At 42.5% G+C, this 21572-nt stretch overlaps 2 protein-coding genes across 2 annotated transcripts in view; one reads left to right on the plus strand and one right to left on the minus strand.

Annotated features, from left to right (window-relative positions):
- The window catches only part of caska (calcium/calmodulin-dependent serine protein kinase a), a 174863-nt gene that overhangs the window by 61994 nt on the left and 91297 nt on the right, over positions 1 to 21572 (minus strand).
- On the plus strand, positions 1551 to 9292 carry LOC117476964 (probable G-protein coupled receptor 82). The gene is made up of 5 exons (XM_034123650.1): positions 1551 to 1707; positions 4429 to 4844; positions 5671 to 6081; positions 7497 to 7637; positions 9007 to 9292. Exons 2-5 carry the CDS (start codon positions 4434 to 4436, stop codon positions 9271 to 9273), a joined length of 1230 nt encoding a protein of 409 aa, XP_033979541.1. The 5' UTR covers positions 1551 to 1707; positions 4429 to 4433; the 3' UTR covers positions 9274 to 9292.

Below are 21572 nucleotides of genomic sequence, written 5' to 3' on the forward strand. Positions count from 1 at the left end.
TATATCAGTATGTAGTGTCTCTATTTTAAAGAGTACTCTCCTGCTGATGTTCAGGTGTATATCAGTACGTAGTGTCTCTACTTTAAAGAGTCCTCTCCTGCTGATGTTCAGGTGTATATCAGTATGTAGTGTCTCTACTTTAAAGAGTCCTCTCCTGCTGATGTTCAGGTGTATATCAGTATGTAGTGTCTCTACTTTAAAGAGTACTCTCCTGCTGATGTTCAGGTGTATATCAGTATGTAGTGTCTCTACTTTAAAGAGTCCTCTCCTGCTGATGTTCAGGTGTATATCAGTATGTAGTGTCTCTACTTTAAAGAGTCCTCTCCTGCTGATGTTCAGGTGTATATCAGTATGTAGTGTCTCTACTTTAAAGAGTCCTCTCCTGCTGATGTTCAGGTGTATATCAGTATGTAGTGTCTCTACTTTAAAGAGTCCTCTCCTGCTGATGTTCAGGTGTATATCAGTATGTAGTGTCTCTACTTTAAAGAGTCCTCTCCTGCTGATGTTCAGGTGTATATCAGTATGTAGTGTCTCTACTTTAAAGAGTCCTCTCCTGCTGATGTTCAGGTGTATATCAGTATGAAGTGTCTCTACTTTAAAGAGTCCTCTCCTGCTGATGTTCAGGTGTATATCAGTATGCAGTGTCTCTACTTTAAAGAGTCCTCTCCTGCTGATGTTCAGGTGTATATCAGTATGTAGTGTCTCTACTTTAAAGAGTCCTCTCCTGCTGATGTTCAGGTGTATATCAGTATGTAGTGTCTCTACTTTAAAGAGTCCTCTCCTGCTGATGTTCAGGTGTATATCAGTATGTAGTGTCTCTACTTTAAAGAGTCCTCTCCTGCTGATGTTCAGGTGTATATCAGTATGTAGTGTCTCTACTTTAAAGAGTCCTCTCCTGCTGATGTCCAGGTGTATATCAGTATGTAGTGTCTCTACTTTAAAGAGTCCTCTCCTGCTGATGTCCAGGTGTATATCAGTATGTAGTGTCTCTACTTTAAAGAGTCCTCTCCTGCTGATGTTCAGGTGTATGTTCGACTGTTGTGATTGGTCAACCGCTTAGAGATGTCCCGCCCCCTTAGCCTATCAAGTACAATGTGATGGAGCGCTATCCAATAGAAGTGCGAGTGTTACATAGTGATGTCATTATGGTCCAGAAGTAAACAAAGGAGTCCAAGAGAAAAAAAACATTTACGACACCTGTATCTCACTCTACAGGGAAGTCAACTCCCCAAAAAGCAGAACAGGGCGTCACTAAAATATGCATTATTTGTACTTTAAAAAGTGTCACCAGCTCACACAGATAAAGCGCTGCTGTGAACATGCACCACACATCTCATGTACTAAAATACTCATGCACAGTACCACAGCTTGACCCTCATCTCTTAAACCGTATCTCTCATCAACCCACAGCGTAACTGAGGAAGTGGAACCTGAAATAGCGAGAGACGCCAACATGTCGTGTTTAGAGCAGCTCTGATGTGAAATGACACAAACACAAACCTGAAGTACCGTAAAAAAAAACAGGAAGTCTGAGAAAAGATTCACATCGAGCCGGAGAGTTGTTTTTACTTTGAGCTGTGAATGTTACATTTAAAGAACTGTGAATGTTACATTTAAAGAACTGTGAATGTTACATTTAAAGAACTGTGAATGTTACATTTAAAGAACTGCAGCCGTTTGTTGACCTGGACGGAGCTCCTGTTAGAGGTACGTATACGAATGATTGCACCGTGAAATAACTCGATTTGAAAGGGTTTAATCAAAATGTAACATACAGTAACATGCTCAAACGTTGTTGTTTAAATATAGCATGATATATATATTTGTTATGAACACGTATTGGAGGATATTTTGGGTTCATTTGTTGGTTACAAGACAGGAGCAAAGGATTGTCGATTCAAATAATAATAGGAGAGTTTTTTTAAGCATTTTGATTTGACATTTGAAAACAAATTTTAGATTTATGCTTTTTTAAAAGTGCTTGGATTTAAATTCAAGCCCAAATGTGTGCAGACATACATCGATAAGATCCTTTTACAATTACTAAGACAATTCATCGTCAAAATAAATGTATTTATGAACAACGAGAGAGCGCTGGACTTGGAATCAGGGGAGCACAGGTTCAAACCCCACTGCAGTCAGCATGTCGTTGTGTCCCTGAAGACACTTCACCCCAAAGTGTCCACAGTACTGAATGTATGCAAGTCGCTTTGGATAAAAGCGTCTAACAAATGACATGTAATGTAATACGTACTTTAATAATGTCAAAAGCGTTGATTTAATGTTAAAAAAAGACTTTAAGACTGTTTAAAGGAGTTTGGGATGAACCTTAAGACTAAACTTTGCAACGTCAGAAACAAGTCTTAAGACTTCCCGTGTCTTAAGACTTTTTTTAAAGATTGATTTACGCCATTTTAATATCAATGAGGACCTTATTGTCTCACCTTTTAAGATTCAAGGCTTCATCATCATGAGCTCAGCAGCTACAGTGTAGATATGGCAATGACAAACTGAAGTCCCAGGCTCCTCCAACAGAGCAACAGGAATATATATAGGACATCAAACAAATACAACAGATACAATAGTGTAAGAGAATGTTTTGAGATGTGCAAAAATGTAAATAGAATTTTTTAATTGACCTAAAAAACAGGAATCCTGCGTAAAAGTGGTGACCATTATAACTTAATGTTGTGTCAAATTATCATATCATTATTTATTATCATATTCTCACAGATAAGCATATATTATGTATTTTACTCCGATTGTTTTTCACTCTGTTAAATAGTATTTTTTTGTCTTGTATGTGTGTAACAGACATATGTTAAGTTATAACAAAAGACAAACTTTGTCAAAGAATCATTTATCAGTTTCTCTCAAGGGAATTAGAATTTCCTCCACACTTAATAAACATCCTCCACATGTGTCTGTCTCTCATCCATCACTGTTGTGTCTCTTCAGATCAAATGGAGAACATTTCCTGTGTCTTAAGACCGTTTAAAAGATTGATTCATGCCATTTTAATACCAATGAGGGCCTTATTGTGTCTCCGGGTTTCTCACTTTTAAAACAGGAACCCTGCATACAACTGGTGACCGTTATAACTTGAAGCTCACCTATTGTGCAAAATCCTCTTCCTCATGTCTCTTCTACATCAGCATGTGTCCCCTCTTCTTCATGTCTCTTCTACATCAACATGTGTCCCCTCTTCTTCATGTCTCTTCTTCATCAACATGTGTCCCCTCTTCTTCATGTCTCTTCTTCATCAACATGTGTCCCCTCTTCTTCATGTCTCTTCTTCATCAACATGTGTCCCCTCTTCTTCATGTCTCTTCTTCATCAACATGTGTCCCCTCTTCTTCATGTCTCTTCTTCATCAACATGTGTCCCCTCTTCTTCATGTCTCTTCTTCATCAACATGTGTCCCCTCTTCTTCATGTCTCTTCTTCATCAACATGTGTCCCCTCTTCTTCATGTCTCTTCTACATCAACATGTGTCCCCTCTTCTTCATGTCTCTTCTTCATCAACATGTGTCCCCTCTTCTTCATGTCTCTTCTTCATCAACATGTGTCCCCTCTTCTTCATGTCTCTTCTTCATCAACATGTGTCCCCTCTTCTTCATGTCTCTTCTTCATCAACATGTGTCCCCTCTTCTTCATGTCTCTTCTTCATCAACATGTGTCCCCTCTTCTTCATGTCTCTTCTACATCAACATGTGTCCCCTCTTCTTCATGTCTCTTCTTCATCAACATGTGTCCCCTCTTCTTCATGTCTCTTCTTCATCAACATGTGTCCCCTCTTCTTTCATGTCTCTTCTTCATCAACATGTGTCCCCTCTTCTTCATGTCTCTTCTTCATCAACATGTGTCCCCTCTTCTTCATGTCTCTTCTTCATCAACATGTGTCCCCTCTTCTTCATGTCTCTTCTTCATCAACATGTGTCCCCTCTGTGGAAAGAGACTCTGAAAGTTTCAGGAACAAAGATTCTCTCTCTTTTTGATCCATTTCTATAAAAACCTGTCTGAAAATGAGCTGATCAGATTTTGGCCACTTGATGATGTCATAACGATGTTTTGTCTTGTGTAACCATTAGCCAATCACCAACCAAGGTAACCCCCCCCCACCTTATCCCCTGAATCTCCTCATAGAGCACCATTGAGTTCTTTGTAACCAAATCTCTCTCAGAGGGGCGTGGGGAGGGGCTCCTTATTTTCATCTAAAGTAACAGACAGAGAATCAGCACTTTGGAAACAGGGCTGAAACAGAGGGGATTATGGGTAATGCTGCAATGATCTGTTTGGTGTTTCAGCCAATCAGAGACAGGCTCTGGATATATCTGAGACCTGTGATATATTGATGAGAAACAGTATGATAGGGGACCTTTAACAAACATGTTTCTCCCTCTCATCCATCACTTTGTGTCTCTTCAGATCAAATGGAGAACATTTCGACCCCTTTCCCTCTGGATAACTCCTCCCTCTCTTCCTCTTTTCTCTCCCTTTGTCCCACTTTCACCACCCTCTTCTTCCTCCCCTCTGCCTACACCCTCCTCTTCCTCACCGCTCTCCCAGGAAACATCCTCTCTTTGTGGGTGTTTCTCCGCTGCATCTCCACTGTCTCCCCCATCCACGTCTACCTGTCTCACCTGAGCATCTCCAACCTGATTCTGTCTCTCACCACTCCCTTCCTGGCCGCTTACTACGCGTGGGGCTCTGATTGGACGCTGAGCAGCACTCTGTGTCAGCTGGTTCTTCACGGCATCACCCCGGTGCTGCACATCAACATCTACATCAGCATCATGATCCTCACCTGGCTGGCGCTGAGCCGCTTCGCCTCCCTCATACAGGTGTGACTAAAACAATATCTATTATACCCTTTTTCCATCAAACCAGGTCCCAGTGTGAACCAGTTCTTCCTGTTTCCACCACAGCGGGGCATTACATCTGTACAAGTTGTCATAAAAATATCCAATTTGCATTAAAGAGAAAGGCATTCTTTAAACAAATCAATATATATCCAATGTTAGAATGAAAAAATAAAGAAAGTTGCCATATTTGTACTCCTGGTGGGCGGATTTTCACACATTTCTGGTACATTTGAAAGTTTAAGGGGACTCAAAACTGCCATTTTTTATCCTAAAAATGTCAGAAATTGATTCAACAACCTCCAAAACAACTCAAAAATCGGCCAAGCCATTTTTGACTATTTCCCCACATAATGGCTATAATGCCAATTAATGCAACTTTGGCCAATTGCCCAACATATCCAAGTTAGCATCCGGAAGTTTTAATGTGCTGAGGACCCCTACTTTACATTTCTAGCATAACACTTTGGGGTTCTCAACATTTCCGTGTTCACACAGCTGGCAAGTAAACTTAATTACTCTTAATGTCTTTCATTTTAGTAAAACACTTTGAATTGCCCTGGTCAATTTTAAAGTTTTAAGGGACACAAAACTGCCAATTTGTCAGAAATGGATTCATCATCCTTCAAAACCACTTCAAAATTGTCCAAATAGGCCAAGCCACTTTCAGACTATTGTCCACATAGACTATAATGCCAACATTACTCAACATTTCCAGGTTCACACAGGTGGCAAGTAGACTTAATTACTCTTAATGCATTTCATTATTGTAAAGCATCGAACACTTGTCTTTCCTTTCCTCTTCCAGCACACCCACGCCTCCAGACCCAATCGGTGCATCGCCTTTCTTCCTCACGGTTTCTTCTCCCGCCTCAAGAGAACGTCCTTCGCCAACAGAGTTTGCATCGTCGTGTGGTCGGTGGCTATCGGAGGCGTGGTACCCGTCACCGTTATTTACTCCGTGAAGGAAACGGTGAGCGTGAAAAAAGCTGTTGTTGGATGTACGGAGGTTTGCTACAGCCCAACGGTGGAGATCGGAGGAAGACTTTCTGCTGGTTTGGCCGTGATCGTGATTGCTCTGTTCTTCCTCTTCTACCTGCTGGTTCTGATGTCTTATATGATGGTTCTGAGGCATATTGGGCGATCACGGAAAAGCACGAACGTCACTACGTCTCAAAGTCTGCTGGGGAGGGTGCTACGAAACATCGTGGTCATACAGGTGAGTGTGAGGCATATACAGTATCCTACTCTAAAGTAACGTCTTCAAAAAGGCACAATAAGTAGGATAAGTCTGTTTTGGGTTGTTGACAAAATCTTGGTGTTTCGTGAATGGTGTTTTTCTATCACTGTTTCCACCATTTCTGTAGCTTCTTATGGCGCGTTTCCACTACAGCGCGGAGCACGGTTTAAGAGGGCTGTGACGTCAGCGGCCCGTCTTTGGTTGCGTTTCCACTTGGCCTAGTACCGGCCGGCGGGTCCTAATTCACAGTTTTTCTGGCCTCATAAAATCGTGGGTCTAGGGCCAGAGACAACGAGGCTGAGTCGGGCTGAATATGCTAAACTAGAGAGAGCATAGCTGGCAAGGGGGCAACAACTACAACAAGATGGACATATTTGACCGTGATTTAATTGTAATACACGTTTCAAAATGATGCCGAAGTAACAACATACTGATACCGGTTAGTAAAAACCATGAATTAATGCTTTGACAAGTCTGCAGACAGACGGCAGGCGAAAAACCTTTTAAAATGCGTGTTTTCTAAATGGAGATTGGCTAAGCTAACGCAGTATATGCTCCAACCGTCCACACTCACAACAACGGCCTATACAGACATAAATAAAGCAGCGACTGTATTCACCATGACACAGGCAGTCTGTGGTTTGTACTTGTTTAACTTTTGTCTAGTTTCTGAACAGATATGAGGAGCTGTGAGCTCTGAGTGCTAACAGCTAACGGCTGTGTTGTTTTTCTGGGGTTCTCATTGAAGATGACGTCACGGCTCCGCCTACACTGCGTTACTATAGATACTACCCCAGTTCCTAAACTGTAATGGAAATGCGCCATAAAGTGAGCCAGTCCTAACGAGGCCTAGCCATACCGAGCGAGGCCGTGTAGTGGAAATGCGCCATAATTGGAAACTTCCTTACAATCTAGCACCTTGAATCTTGTTTTGTTTTTTAGGTTGACGCCAAGAAGTCCCAAACAAAGAACAATCTAAATAAAGTATATTGTTTATCAGCCTTACTCTAAAGTAACGTCTTCAAAAAGGCACAATTAGTAGGATAAGTCTGTCTTGGTTTGAAGACAAAATCTTGGTGTTTCGTGAATGGTGTTTCTCTAGCACTGTTTCCACCATTTTCGTAGCTTCCAATTGGACACTTGCTTACAATGTAGCACTTTGAATATTGGTTTTCATTGAGGTTGACGGCAAGAAAATCCCAAACTCGTAAGAATAAAATATATCGTTAATTAGCCTGTCAAAAAGCCCTGCTGCTTTATCGTCCATTTGACTCATGATTGGACCATAACCGACTAAATGAACAACATGCTGTATTGAAGAAGACGTGAAACTACAGATTGAGATCAATAACAACCAGAACTGTGTGTCTTTTATTTAAACCATCTCTTCTCAGGTTGTTCTCTCGGTTTGCCTGCTGCCGTATCACATCTACAAACCCATCTTCATCTCTCTGGCTAACGACCAACGACAGCTGAGATATTTACCGGGACCAAACATCTGTAAACAGTGCCATCCATTCTCCATCTTAGTCGAGGTGACGCCATCTTTCTTTCCTTATTAGGAATCACTACATACTGATATACATCTGAACATCAGCAGGAGAGGACTCTTTAAAGTAGAGACACTACATACTGATATACACCTGAACATCAGCAGGAGAGGACTCTTTAAAGTAGAGACACTACATACTGATATACACCTGAACATCAGCAGGAGAGGACTCTTTAAAGTAGAGACACTACATACTGATATACACCTGAACATCAGCAGGAGAGGACTCTTTAAAGTAGAGACACTACATACTGATATACACCTGAACATCAGCAGGAGAGGACTCTTTAAAGTAGAGACACTACATACTGATATACACCTGAACATCAGCAGGAGAGGACTCTTTAAAGTAGAGACACTACATACTGATATACACCTGAACATCAGGAGGAGAGGACTCTTTAAAGTAGAGACACTACATACTGATATACATCTGAACATCAGCAGGAGAGGACTCTTTAAAGTAGAGACACTACATAATGATATACACCTGAACATCAGCAGGAGAGGACTCTTTAAAGTATAGACACTACATACTGATATACACCTGAACATCAGCAGGAGAGGACTCTTTAAAGTAGAGACACTACATACTGATATACACCTGAACATCAGCAGGAGAGGACTCTTTAAAGTAGAGACACTACATACTGATATACACCTGAACATCAGCAGGAGAGGACTCTTTAAAGTAGAGACACTACATAATGATATACACCTGAACATCAGCAGGAGAGGACTCTTTAAAGTAGAGACACTACATACTGATATACACCTGAACATCAGCAGGAGAGGACTCTTTAAAGTAGAGACACTACATACTGATATACACCTGAACATCAGCAGGAGAGGACTCTTTAAAGTAGAGACACTACATACTGATATACATCTGAACATCAGCAGGAGAGGACTCTTTAAAGTAGAGACATCACATACTGATATACACCTGAACATCAGCAGGAGAGGACTCTTTAAAGTAGAGACACTACATACTGATATACACCTGAACATCAGCAGGAGAGGACTCTTTAAAGTAGAGACACTACACACTGATATACACCTGAACATCAGCAGGAGAGGACTCTTTAAAGTATAGACACTACATACTGATATACACCTGAACATCAGCAGGAGAGGACTCTTTAAAGTAGAGACACTACATACTGATATACACCTGAACATCAGCAGAGAGGACTCTTTAAAGTAGAGACACGACATACTGATATACACCTGAACATCAGCAGGAGAGGACTCTTTAAAGTAGAGACACTACATACTGATATACACCTGAACATCAGCACAACATGTCCTCTTTAATACAAATACATCTCCTCTCTCTCCTCTTCCTCCAGCTGAAGAACTGTTTGCTGCTTTTGGCCGCTTTGAGAGGATCCACGGACCCTATAATGTACTTCCTGTTGGACAAGACCTTCCGTCATCAAACCCTGAAACTCTTAAGGTGCAACCAGAACAAAACTGGAAGCACTAAATCCTCCTCGGTCACAGGAAGCAACACCACCAAGGCTGTCCCGCTGGAGGAAGGGAACGTGGCCACAGTTACGGGCCGTCGCCACAGCAGCGTTAAAAAAATCTTGGAGGTGGGCGTATCTGAAGCTTGAGGATTTTTTGCGAGCAACCAATCACATGAATCTCCCGCCCGCGACATACGAAGCAAAAAAGCCCGAAGTAAACTGGATATAAACTCCCCAAACAGGCGAAAACCTACCACTGTCTCTGCCACCTCCCTCCATGCCTGGCTCCTCCGGTTTATATCCCGGTAGGTAAATAGGGACGGGTCATAAAGCACCGGGTGATTCCCTACCGCTAATTTCTCCTCCATGTTTTGGAATATGAGGAAATGACCTGCGGTATGTCTCTCCCAGCATACACGCAGTTTGATTGGCTAGAGCTTGAACTGTCAGATTTGCGTACACGGGATTTGATTGGCTGACGCTTCCACCTCAGCCTCAAAAGTTGAACATTGTTCAACTTTGAATCCTCAAAATCCTGAAAATCTCCGCTCACCTGCCCACAAAGCATTTCGGCGAAAAGTGAGGGAAAGTGACGTCACCCCATTCAAAGTGAATGGGCAGAAGCGTTTCAAGATTTTTTAACGCTGCTGTGGAGACGGCCCGTTACAGCGGAAATAAGTCAAGGAAGTGTTTTGTAAATGTTAAAAGATGTACAAGAGGCCCTTCTGAAATAGCCGTGTCAGAGTTGATGCTTTTAAATGTCTCTTATTTTGTCAGAAACCTTAAGAACAATCCCTTTAACATAATATGAAACAGAGGAATCTTTATTTTTGCGAGGGTAAAAACCATATTTAGGCCAGTTTTGCGTGTCAAATTACCAATTATATTATCAAAAAAGTTATTTTTGTTTAATACGTGTCTAATATTTGCAGCTGTATCATGTTTTCATGGTTAGGAAGAGGCATTCATTCAAATATAATGTTTGAAATATTTCAGTTTCTTAAAGGGGACCTATCATGCAAAATGCACTTGTGTACGTCTTTTCTACATGAATATGTGTCCCCGGTGTTCCAGGGAACTCACCAAGTGTCAGAAAACACAACCCTCTCTATTTTCCTCCATACCCAAATCTCTAAAAAAGGGGCTGCAACGGATCTGATAAAAACTGATCCAGATTTGAACACTGTCCTGACGTCAGGACGGTGGCGCTACGGCTATTGGGCCAACTCCACCAATCAGGAGGAGACAGCCACGGCCATTGCCGTTCGAAAGCGCTGGAGACGCTGTAGTACATATGCCAGGCCAGTATATAATCAGGTGTTTTATCTATTCAGTTAAAAAGGAATAATGATAGTGTAGCATGTGTATTAGCTGTAATTAAACTAGTGATGTTCAGAAGAACTAGGGACGACTATTGGAGCTCAATGTGTGTGAAAAACAACACTGAAACAAGGTATGCTTTCCAAAACAAAATATTTGTATTCAAGATATCAACGTTATCACATTCACATGATTATGTTTCTGGGGTTGTGCCCAGTAAAGGCAAAAGACAACAACAACAAAAACTCCCGGGGTAAAGTTCATTAATTTCCGTTCGTTGCGTTAATTTCAGTTCAATCCTATTACACCATGTGGCAGGGAGGGTAGGTTTATTCCAATCTTAGCTCGCCATCAAGGTCCAGGAAAGGTCATCAGGTGCGGCAAGCACCTGGCAAATAAACATATATCCAAACAAAAAACCTGACCGCTGATTGCAGCAATTGTTAACAAAACATGAATCGTTGAGGAATCGTGGAGGGATCACTGTGTGTAGCAACTAGCATCAATGTAGCAACTAGCATCAATGTAGCAACTAGCATCAATGTAGCAACTAGCATCAATGTAGCAACTAGCATCAATGTAGCAACTAGCATCACAAACGCCGACCAGCAAGGGAAACGGAAGTGACCTGGCTGCTATTTATACTGAGCTAGGGGAGCCTGCTAGGATTGACTGTGCAGTGTGTTTTTAACCTGGGTTACAATAGTCTTACGTTTGCATGGTGTGTTTGCTTTATAGCAGCTAATGAAACTGGAGTATAATGCTTTGTAATACAGTACATTAATGACATTGAGATATAAGCCTTTACGCCTTTTGGATATTGTCCTATCACAAGATGGCATAAGTGTTTATCTTTCCTGGTTTGAAGACTGTTTTTAAGACAAGTTATGTATTTTTTGCTTTTTGTAATATTTCATTTAGCAGCAAGTGTCAACCTTAACATATCGATAAAGGTTTTTAGTTTTTAAACATGGGGATATTTGATGTACTACATATCTCCGTACCCTACTGAAATCAACCTAATGTTGTTTGTAGCTGAATATGAATGACAATTGATCTAATCATGCAAAAAACTATTTTTAAACATATTGAACTGAACCTAAAGGACCATCAATAAAAAGACTGAGTTACATTTTAAAGTGCAATTTTGACTTTCAACTGAGTCGATAAATCAGAGTTTTTAAGGTGTTTTTATCGACATTGCAAACATGGTATAAAAAGCCTCAGGGTAAATCTATGGATGTCCTTTTGAAGAATACAAGGCGTGTTCGTGGAGCAGCCGTCATGTGCAGCGGGAGTCTTTCAATATTTAATATCCATGTGTCGTAAACCTTGTTCGGTAATTGAGTCTGCATTATTGAAGAGGGATTACAGAGTGTGTGTGTTTCAGAAGGTGTGTGTGAGGCGGCAGGAGACTATGTACTGTGAAGTAAGTGTGTGTGTGTGTGTGTGTGTGTGTGTGTGTGTGTGTGTGTGTGTGTGTGTGTGTGCATCATGTCTTTAAGTGTGTGTCTGCATCATTTCTTTAAATGTGTGTGTGCGTGTGTGTGTATGTGTGCATCATGTATGTAAATGAGTGTGTGTGTGTGTGTGTGTGCATCATGTATGTAAATCAGTGTGTGTGCGTGTGTGTGTGTATGTGTGCATCATGTATGTAAATGAGTGTGTGTGTGTGTGTGTGTGCATCATGTATGTAAATGAGTGTGTGTGCGTGTGTGTGTGTATCATGTATGTAAATGAGTGTGTGTGCGTGTGTGTGTGTATGTGTGCATCATGTATATGTGTGTGTGTGTGTGTGTGTGTGTCTGTGTGCATCATGTCTCTAAGTGTGTGTGTGTGTGTGCATCATGTATGTGTGTGTGTGTGTGTGTGTCTGTGTGCATCATGTCTTTAAGTGTGTGTGTGTGTGTGTGTGTGTGTGTGTGTGTGTGTGTGTGTGTGTGTGTGTGCATCATGTCTCTAAGTGTGTGTGTGTGTGTGTGTGTGTGTATGTGTGTGTGTGTGTGTGTGTGTGTGTGTGTGTGTGTGCATCATGTCTCTAAGTGTGTGTGTGTGTGTGTGTGTGTGTGTGTGTGTGTGTGTGTGTGTGTGTGTGTGTGTGTGTGTGTGCATCATGTCTCTAAGTGTGTGTGTGTGTGTGTGTGTGTGTGTGTGTGTGTGTGTGTGTGTGTGTGTGTGTGCATCCTTGCATGTGTGTTGTTGTGATGCAGATACATAAAGGGTCCCTGAGGTGGCGTTAGTTCCGCTGGTTGTCAGGCTCTCACACACTGACTGATTATTGTCTCTGTGTGTTCGGGCAAAACGAGACGTGAAGGATCGTCTCCGCCAGCAGCAGCTCTCCCAGGAGAGGAGAAAACTGCTCACAGCACTTTTTAAAAAGTGCCCGTCCATCAGGGAAACTTCTTCACACAGTGTGCAGCATCCTGTTTTAAGTGGAGGTTTCACAGAAGCACCCAGCATGCATTAGGGCAGAAGGGCATCCTGTGTGAAGCTTAGCATGTAATATAAATATAAACTCAACTAACAAGTGCTGAATACGTGTTTCACACCCTCACAAGTGTGAGTTCTTGTAAAGGTTAGTTTGAATGTAGGAGGTTGCACAATGCACTAGACCAGGGGTCGGCAAGCCCTGGCACCGTAACCAGTGGCACACTAGGAATAAGTGGAGTAAGTGTGCAAAATATGAACATTTTATTTTCGGATCCTGAACGAGACCGCCACCAGAGCGCGTCTCCCTGTTACCTGCAGAAGGAAGCCATGCACGCAGCGCAGCCCCGCTCTCTTTAACTCCAGGTGACTTTCTCCCGCTTTCCTCCGTGGTGCAGGGCTGATCGTCAAACTGCAGTACCCATAAGGAGCTTTACAAATGCCGCAGTTTTTGCGTGGCTGTGTCTTTAGTTGAAAGCCCAGTGGCGATCTGCTCATCTCTCATTGAAATAATATGCTACAAAGGGGCGGACTAGCCATCTGTGTGTTGAACTTTCCTGTCGGCTCCCAGACCGTAGTCGAGGAGGGCAGAAGCAACAAGCTTCAGGTTCAATAACCCACTTTAGCTTAAATGACTGGAGAGAGGCGAGCTCTTCTTGGGAGGCCGTTGCATTTATTTAGCTGTTCTTCTGTTTCACAAAATACATCACAGACCTCTGTTTTTCTGCTGCCTCGTTTCACTTCCAGAAACATACACACGCTCGCTCACTCTCGCTCTACCTTCCACACACACACATGCACACGCCACACCCCTCTCTCTCTCTCTCTCTTAAAGGGACAGCGATCTCATCTCACTCTGCATGACCCTAATATCATCACATGTGTGTTCTGGAGAATCACAGAACGGACGATCGTCCTTATTATTAAGCCGTTTAAACCAATTATTTAAATGTGTCCGTTATATTCGGCATCATGTAAGTTGCGCTGACAGGTCCACACACTGCTTCCCCGCAGCGAGGCCCCCCCGCCCTCCTGTTGATAGTTCACAAGCGTCGAGCTCCTCTACCCCCCCGTTGATAATTCCCGATCGTCGGCACGCTGATTTTTTGTAATGGCACTTCATATCAAAAAGGTTGCCGACCCCTGCACTAGACGTACGTAGAGTGTAGAAATATCACAAACAATCCATTTAAACTTTAGGAAACACAGGGATTTTAGCCTTTGCAGACCATTTACATGCACAGAAACCTACAGAACTACAGGAAAGGGAGAACCCTAGAAGCATTAAAGGGCCTCTTTAAGGGAGACTTTTGGATCATTTGCAATAGCAGTGTAAGAGGTGATGCCTTTAAATGTCTCCTTTAGTCAGAAACCCAAAGAAAATCACTTTAAAGGTCCCATGTCATGGCCATTTCTACTGATCATAATTCCATTGTTGAGGTCTACTAGAATACATTTAAATTGTGCAATGTTCCAAACTCACATTGGTTTCTCATACAGCATCTCTGTATAGTATGTGTATTCACTCTCTGTCCTACACGGCTTGTTGGAGCTCCTGCCCCCCCCCCCCCTCCCTGTGAGCCCAGTGGCCGTCTGCGAGACAGCGAGACACAGCGAAACCCAGCCGGAAACACACACACACCCGCAGCCTGGCTGGGAGTTTGTGTGTGTGCTCAGGCTGAGTTCCGCGATGTCTCGCTGTCTCTCCGACCCCACACCAGTGAGCCAGCTCACAGTGTCCCGCTCCTCGCAGCAGCGAGCCCCGCAACGTCCTGCCGAGTGTGTGTGTGTGTGGAAGTCCGCGGATTAGTCCAAACGTAATGGCTCCATTTGGACCAATCTACGGAGCCGTTACGCTACGTCACTATACCCGAAATACGTCACTATACCCAAGAAGTAAACAATGGAAAAAGAGAAATGTCCAACGAGGCGTTCTGGGGCAGCATAGACAGGTCTTTTCTGTGTTAGAGTTTTACTCGCTACAGGGTGTACTTTGAGGGTTTGTGACTCTGCACACCGTTTACATGCAGAAAAACCTTCATAACACAAGGGGACGGGTAATAACCAGAAAGCATGACATGGGACCTTTAATATAATATGAATCAGAGAAAAGGGGAGTTTTTGTGAGGCTCAAAACCCATATTTGGGCCAGTTTTGCATAAAAAATGACTAAATCAATTATCTGCAAAGACAGGAAAAGCTGCAGTTCTCAAAACACCAAATCTTCTCTGAATGTGACTGAGCGACACAAAGCTGCAAGGTCCCCGTCCAACCTGGACACCTGAGGCTCATTTATCACCGGCAGTTTGTGACTAAATGTATGCAGGGGTGTGTGTGTGTGTGTGTGTGTGTGTGTGTGTGTGTGTGTGTGTGTGTTTGTATGTGTGTGTGTGTGTGTGTGTGTGTGTGTGCGTGTGAAAGCTCAATGTCAGAGTCTCACGGTCGACACTCCAAGGCCCGCTGGAGGCCGTTATCTGTTCTGCAGACACACACATCATCACAAACACACACTAACAAGCAGCTCTTATTCCTCTGAGGGCACCACAGGGACGTCAAAGTGTGTGAAAACAGCCGACATGCAAATATTCAGGGTAGGAAACGGGTTTTTATCTCCATCAGATGTACCTATTCATATGCAGAAGTTGGCATTTGCTCACACAATCAAACGGAGAGGAAATTCACTTCACAAATGACATGCAGTAAATAAGATCTGCTGCTGTGGAGGATTTGATATGTGTTGCACGTCTATAAAGCAGATTTCTTTCTACCGCTGACCCTGAAATATTCGTTAAAGTGAGATTTATTTAAGTTTAGGAGTGCATTCATCCCAAAGGACTCGAGGGCGGCTAATCATGTTGACAACATCAAACTGAAACCGGCTTAAATCTGGCTGTCGTCCTCAGGTGGATCGATTACAATCTGCATGAATCCAGGCACAACTGACTTTAATGTTTATTTTCTAGTCTTTACACCTTTATTGACTTTATCTATCGGCGATGAAAGAAATACGACATCGGGGTATAGGTACATTTTTGCGTCTATTTGCTTGCAACGCTGTGTGACACATGCTTTTATGTGTAGAAATAATACATAAAAACCAAGGAAATTGGACAATTATTCAAATACATGTAAATAAATGAGCTGGCCGGCTCTGTTGTGATTGGTCACCCGCTCAGAGATGTCCCGCCCCTTAGCCTCACATACAAAATATTCCAATTAGCTGCAGTAGCTTTTATCCTAAGTGTCTTAATATAAGTGTGAGTTTCTCTAATCTCTCGACATTTGAGTTTCTCCTGCAGATGCAACATTTCTATATCATGGTCTTTTGCAGCAATAATAAATCAGACGCTGCAGCTGTTTCAAACCGACAGGAACACGTTGAAACAGAAAGCAAATGTTGAAACAGAAAGCAAATGTTGAAACAGAAAGCAAATGTTGCACACACTTTTTGCTTTCTGCTGATTTGGTGTCCTTACCTACCAGTGCTAACGTGTGTTGCAGTGCCTCAAAAGGAGCTGCCATCCCTAAATATTAGGGATGCCAGCGATTATTCGATTTTTCGAATATTCGTTACAGTCTCCATAATCGAAAATTATTTTTAAATTCGATTTTATTTATATATTTTTTTATTATTATTTGTTTTTCTTTTTTTTCCTGGCTTAGTTTCAACCAAAATATAGACTAATGCTAATAATAGTAATAGTATTAATAATTCTAAATGGCCATTGGTCACACCACCAGTTTGTTTTTTCTGTAAACTTGGAGGAAGCCGCAGAGTGCAGACTGCTGCTGCAGACTGCTACACACCGACCCCGCCCCCCCCTCCTTCTCCGCCACACGTGCGATTGATTTATTGGCGATATACAGAACAGTGAGAACACAACTAAAGATGAACAAAGAAGAGTTCCTCATGGAACTACTTCGAACTGACAAGTGCAAATGAAGTAAAATACAAGCTCTGTGAAAATACTTTATTTTTTCTCTCCCGCGGGGGGGGGGGGGGGGCGGCGGCGAATAATCGATTAATATTCGCCAGGGCTGTCCGATTTTCGAATTTGATCATGGTCAGTTTCTGGCATCCCTACTAAATATCCCCGTAGGAACACACTCTGTAACTTCCTGCACACACAGCCAAAGAAAGCAGCTTTTTTGCGATGCTAATTTAACACTAAAACAGACTTTAGCATAAAGAGAACTAACACGTCTTTTAGAGGAATTATCCAACACTGTGACCGACACCAGCTTACCACACAGTTACAGTGCAATATCTAGATTCTAACCACAGTTTCTCTCTCACACGGGCGCAGAGATACCACCAGAAGGCATGAATGTTTGTACAAAAGTTCCAGAGTTCCCGCAGAGAGACTATTCTAGGAATCCAAACTCTGAAAGTCACAGAGGAGAAACCTGCTGAGTCTTCTGACAGCAGATCTCTTTCTTAGCATTCCTGCAGATCGTTGTATGGTGCGTGTCTCTGTGTTCATTTCACGGTTTACCTCTGAAGTCATGCCTCTCTACGGTTGCTCAACACGACGTGGGGATCAGTGGTTTGAAGATCAGACATTCAGCATGAGTTCCACTTCTACACAGCGTGATGCAGCACACCGCAAAGAAACTCACTGCTGGTGGCATTCAAACCTCAAAACTGAGCGCCATGACCTAATAAAGTGTAGGGTTAAACTGAGTTAGTATGAACAGGTTGGTCTTTAAGTTATCAGAGCTGAGCTAACGTTAGCATGAGCCGGAACAGTGTGCAGGAATTTCTACAATTTGTATCCTCATTTTAATCACCAGGTTCGTTTGTTTTGGAAAGTAGGTGACCTCTGTGCATCCTTTGGTACAACAGTGATGATTCAATGATGTTAAACAGACATGTGCATGTAGCATGTTAGCTAGTTCTCTACTATTTCTCTGACTAATTAGAGGCAACCCTCCCGTATATATTCCCTGAACGTCTGATTATGTGACTTCAACTCCTGCACAGCACGCTTTTGCATAATCGTTCAAACTTAGAGCCAGACAACCTAATTATTCCAGTTTGCAGTGGCGTCTGCAGGAGGTCCAGAGGTGAAGACACGCAGATCTATAGAGATAGAGATATAGAAACAAACATGGCGGTGCTGCTGTCTGTGGTGAAGAAGATAAATACTGAGGCATCACGGTGATTTATGAACATCAGGGTTTCAATGAATTCAGTGACTTTCATGCATGGAGAGATGCGGCACTCGAGCTGATCCATATTCAACAAGGACGTGTGTGTGTGTGTGTGTGTGTGTGTGTGTGTGTGTGTGTGTGTGTGTGTGTGTGTGTGTGTCATTAAAGGGCAGTACATCCGATAACCTACAGACAGGAGCTCCACAGTCGCTGTTGGAAGCTGATAAAGAAGTGGACCAATGACAAAGCTGCATTTGTGTAAAATGAAATATACGGTGTGTTTTATATCGATTGTTTACTGCAAAAAGCACCTTCTTTTTGATTCACATTTAACAAACTATAATTGTACGCCTCGTTAGAAAGGTACACGTCAGTATTCTCTCTCTATTTGAAAACACCTCTTTCTATTAATTGAAGTTTCTCCCCAAAAACAACATTTGACATGACTACACTATTGAACACTTCACAATAAGGCTTTCATTTACCTTCAACAAATGTTAGTTTTTTTTTACTGAAAAGAGCTTTAATGCACAATCGCAACTCTAATATACCACCTAACAGCAGCAGCCAATAGAAAACAACCTCCAGATAGCAGCTTACAGCTAAAAGCTAACGTTAACTAAATCATTTACCGATTTCAACACCGATTTTATAACTCGTTATGAGGAGAACATGTCATTTAATCTACATTTAAGTGGAAAAAACGTGTGCGTCAGCAGTGAGTTTAGCCTACTAACACATCTTCTATCAGTTTTCCAAATATTGGCATCAACATGGTACCCAAAGTATAGTTTCTGGTGACATCCATCGACTGCTGCAAACAACTATAGCATGTATTATCAATTAGTCTGCAGATCTGTAGTCAAATGGCAAATATTAAAACTGTCATAAAAAAGTGATAAATATCTTTCACAGTTGCCTAAAACCCAAGTTTAAATCTCCACATTGTTTTGATTGCTACTAACACTCTTTAAATAAAAAACACACATTTTATAATGAATAAAAAAAAAAGGAAAGGCAGCAAATCCTCACAACTGAGAAACTGGAAGGAGACGATGTTTAGGATCCAACGCACTAATCAATGATCTCATGTATGTGTTTTAACATATCAGCACACCAGCTCAGATCTACAGCAGGGCTTCTCAAACTCCGGACCGAACTGAAAATCAATCCGGACCGAACCCTGGGTGTTTCTCAATGTCGAGTACGCTTGCTTGGTGACGGTACAAGTGACACCGTGACACGCATTGCAGACCGCAAGTTTACCTTGACTTTCTAATGCCATTTTTTGGGCTACAGACAAACAGTGCCATTTCTCCCACTAGTTCAAGCCACCATACTGTATGTATGTATGTATTGAATGTGTGTGTGCATACAGGGGCGCCGTTTGCAGACAGGCAAGTGCTCGGACCAGAAGGGGGCCCTCAAAGAAGGTAGATTAAGAAGGTCCACAGCAACGACAACATGAAACACCCTTTAATTTACTGCAACGACATGTCGGGAAACCCCCTCAAGGGGGCCCCATGCATAGCGCGCCGTAAGAAACTGCTTCTTCATTTCAGTTTCGTTGCTCCGCTCCGGTGGGGGGCATTGATCCGGACCAGTGACCTTGTATAAAATTCAAGGTCCGACATTCACAAGTGGACCTTTAATAAAAAGGTTTGAGTACCCCTGATCTACAGTAACACGGAGGAAGTAGAACATCTGAATGGTTGAACTTCTGCACATTCTGACCCACAGGAAGTGATCGTTCTGACATCTCCAGTCTCAGATGTTCTGATTCTTGCTGAGACGAGACAATGGATCTAAAGATTCCTACAGAACGTCCCTGGGGAAGAGGGGAACAAAACACACACACACACACACACACACACACACACACACACACACACACACACACACACACACACACACACACACACACACACACACACACACACACACACACACACACACACACACACACACACACACACACACACACACACACACACACACACACACACACACACACACACACACACACACACACACACACACACACACACACACACACACACACACACACACACACACACACACACACACACACACACACACACACACACACACACACACACACACACACACACACACACACACACACACACACACACACACACACACACACACACACACACACACACACACTCTGTATGTGATATGCAGTACTTCCCCTGTTATTGTCTTCTTTCCAGGAGCCTCGTATCGTTTCACTCTGAGTCCAGTTTCTATCTTTGTCCTCAGCTTTGTGCAGGTGTTAGTCATCGTTGGTACACACACTTTAATCTGTCTTCACTCCCACAATGCACCCTGCTGAATCACTGGCTCAGGATCTGTGTCTACGTGTCGTACACAACGTGTGTGTGTGTGTGTGTGTGTGTTGCTATTGTTTCTACATTGTGTATCAGAGGCAGGAGAAACAAAGTGAACCAGGGCTTTGCTTTCAGAGCGTCTCCTCCGTCTCACTCTCTGCTTTCACAAACAAGCAAACACACACACACACACACACACACACACACACACACACCTGTCACACCTGACACACTGATGTAGCAAATGCATGTTTTCACACAGATGCAAACGTCTACAGAAAACCCAAATGTCAGAGTGAGGAGAAACGCAGTAAAATGCATCACATGCTAATTCTACAGGGGAAATCAGAAGATGTTACATCTGGATTTCTAACTGTGCAAACTATACAATAGGGTAGCTGTCAGAACACTGATATCTAGATTAGTTTGAAGCCTTTTTGTACTTTGATATATATATATATATATATATATATATATATTGTAAATCCATATTTGTATGCTGCACTACTATTGTGTTTGCATGTCTGTTTGTATTTGGAGAAGAAGACACTTTATTAATCCAATAAGGATCACTCATTGGCCAAATTCCAAACCGTCCTCCCACTCTGTTTGCACATTAAGTACCGTAATGGCGCATTTCCACTACACGGTCGGCCTCGGCCACACTCGGTACGGCTCGGTACGGCTTGGCCGCGTTGGGCCTTAACAGGGCCGACTCACTTCATGCTGCGCTTCCATTACAGTTTAGGAACTGGGGTAGTTACTATAGTAACGCAGTGTAGGCGGAGCCGTGACGTCATCTTCAATGAGAAATCCAGAAACACAACACAGCCGTTAGCTGTTAGCACTCAGAGCTCACAGCTCCTTATATATGTTCAGAAACTCGACAAAAGTTAAACAAGTACACACCACAGACTGCCTGTGTCATGGTGAATACAGTCGCTGCCTTATTTATGTCTGTATAGGCCGTTGTTGTGAGTGTGGACGGTCGGAGCATATACTGCGTTAGCTTAGCCAATCTCCATCTAGAAAAACACGCATTTTAAAAGGTTTTTCCCCTGCCGTCTGTCTGCAGACTTGACAAAGCATTAATTCATGGTTTTTACTAACCGGTATCAGTATGTTGTTACTTCGGCATCATTTTGAAACGTGTATTACAATTAAATCACGGTCAAATATGTCCATCTTGTT

The sequence above is a fragment of the Trematomus bernacchii genome, unplaced genomic scaffold (genome assembly GCF_902827165.1).
Source record: "Trematomus bernacchii unplaced genomic scaffold, fTreBer1.1, whole genome shotgun sequence".
NCBI lineage: Eukaryota > Metazoa > Chordata > Actinopteri > Perciformes > Nototheniidae > Trematomus > Trematomus bernacchii.

Excerpts from the sequence above, each read along its gene's own strand:
- LOC117476964 (XM_034123650.1), top strand. The coding sequence starts at position 4,434 with ATGGAGAACATTTCGACCCCTTTCCCTCTGGATAACTCCTCCCTCTCT. Across the intron at positions 6,082-7,496 it reads GAAACATCGTGGTCATACAG|GTTGTTCTCTCGGTTTGCCT; the intron begins GTGAGTGTGAGG and ends ATCTCTTCTCAG. Across the intron at positions 7,638-9,006 it reads CATTCTCCATCTTAGTCGAG|CTGAAGAACTGTTTGCTGCT; the intron begins GTGACGCCATCT and ends CTCTTCCTCCAG.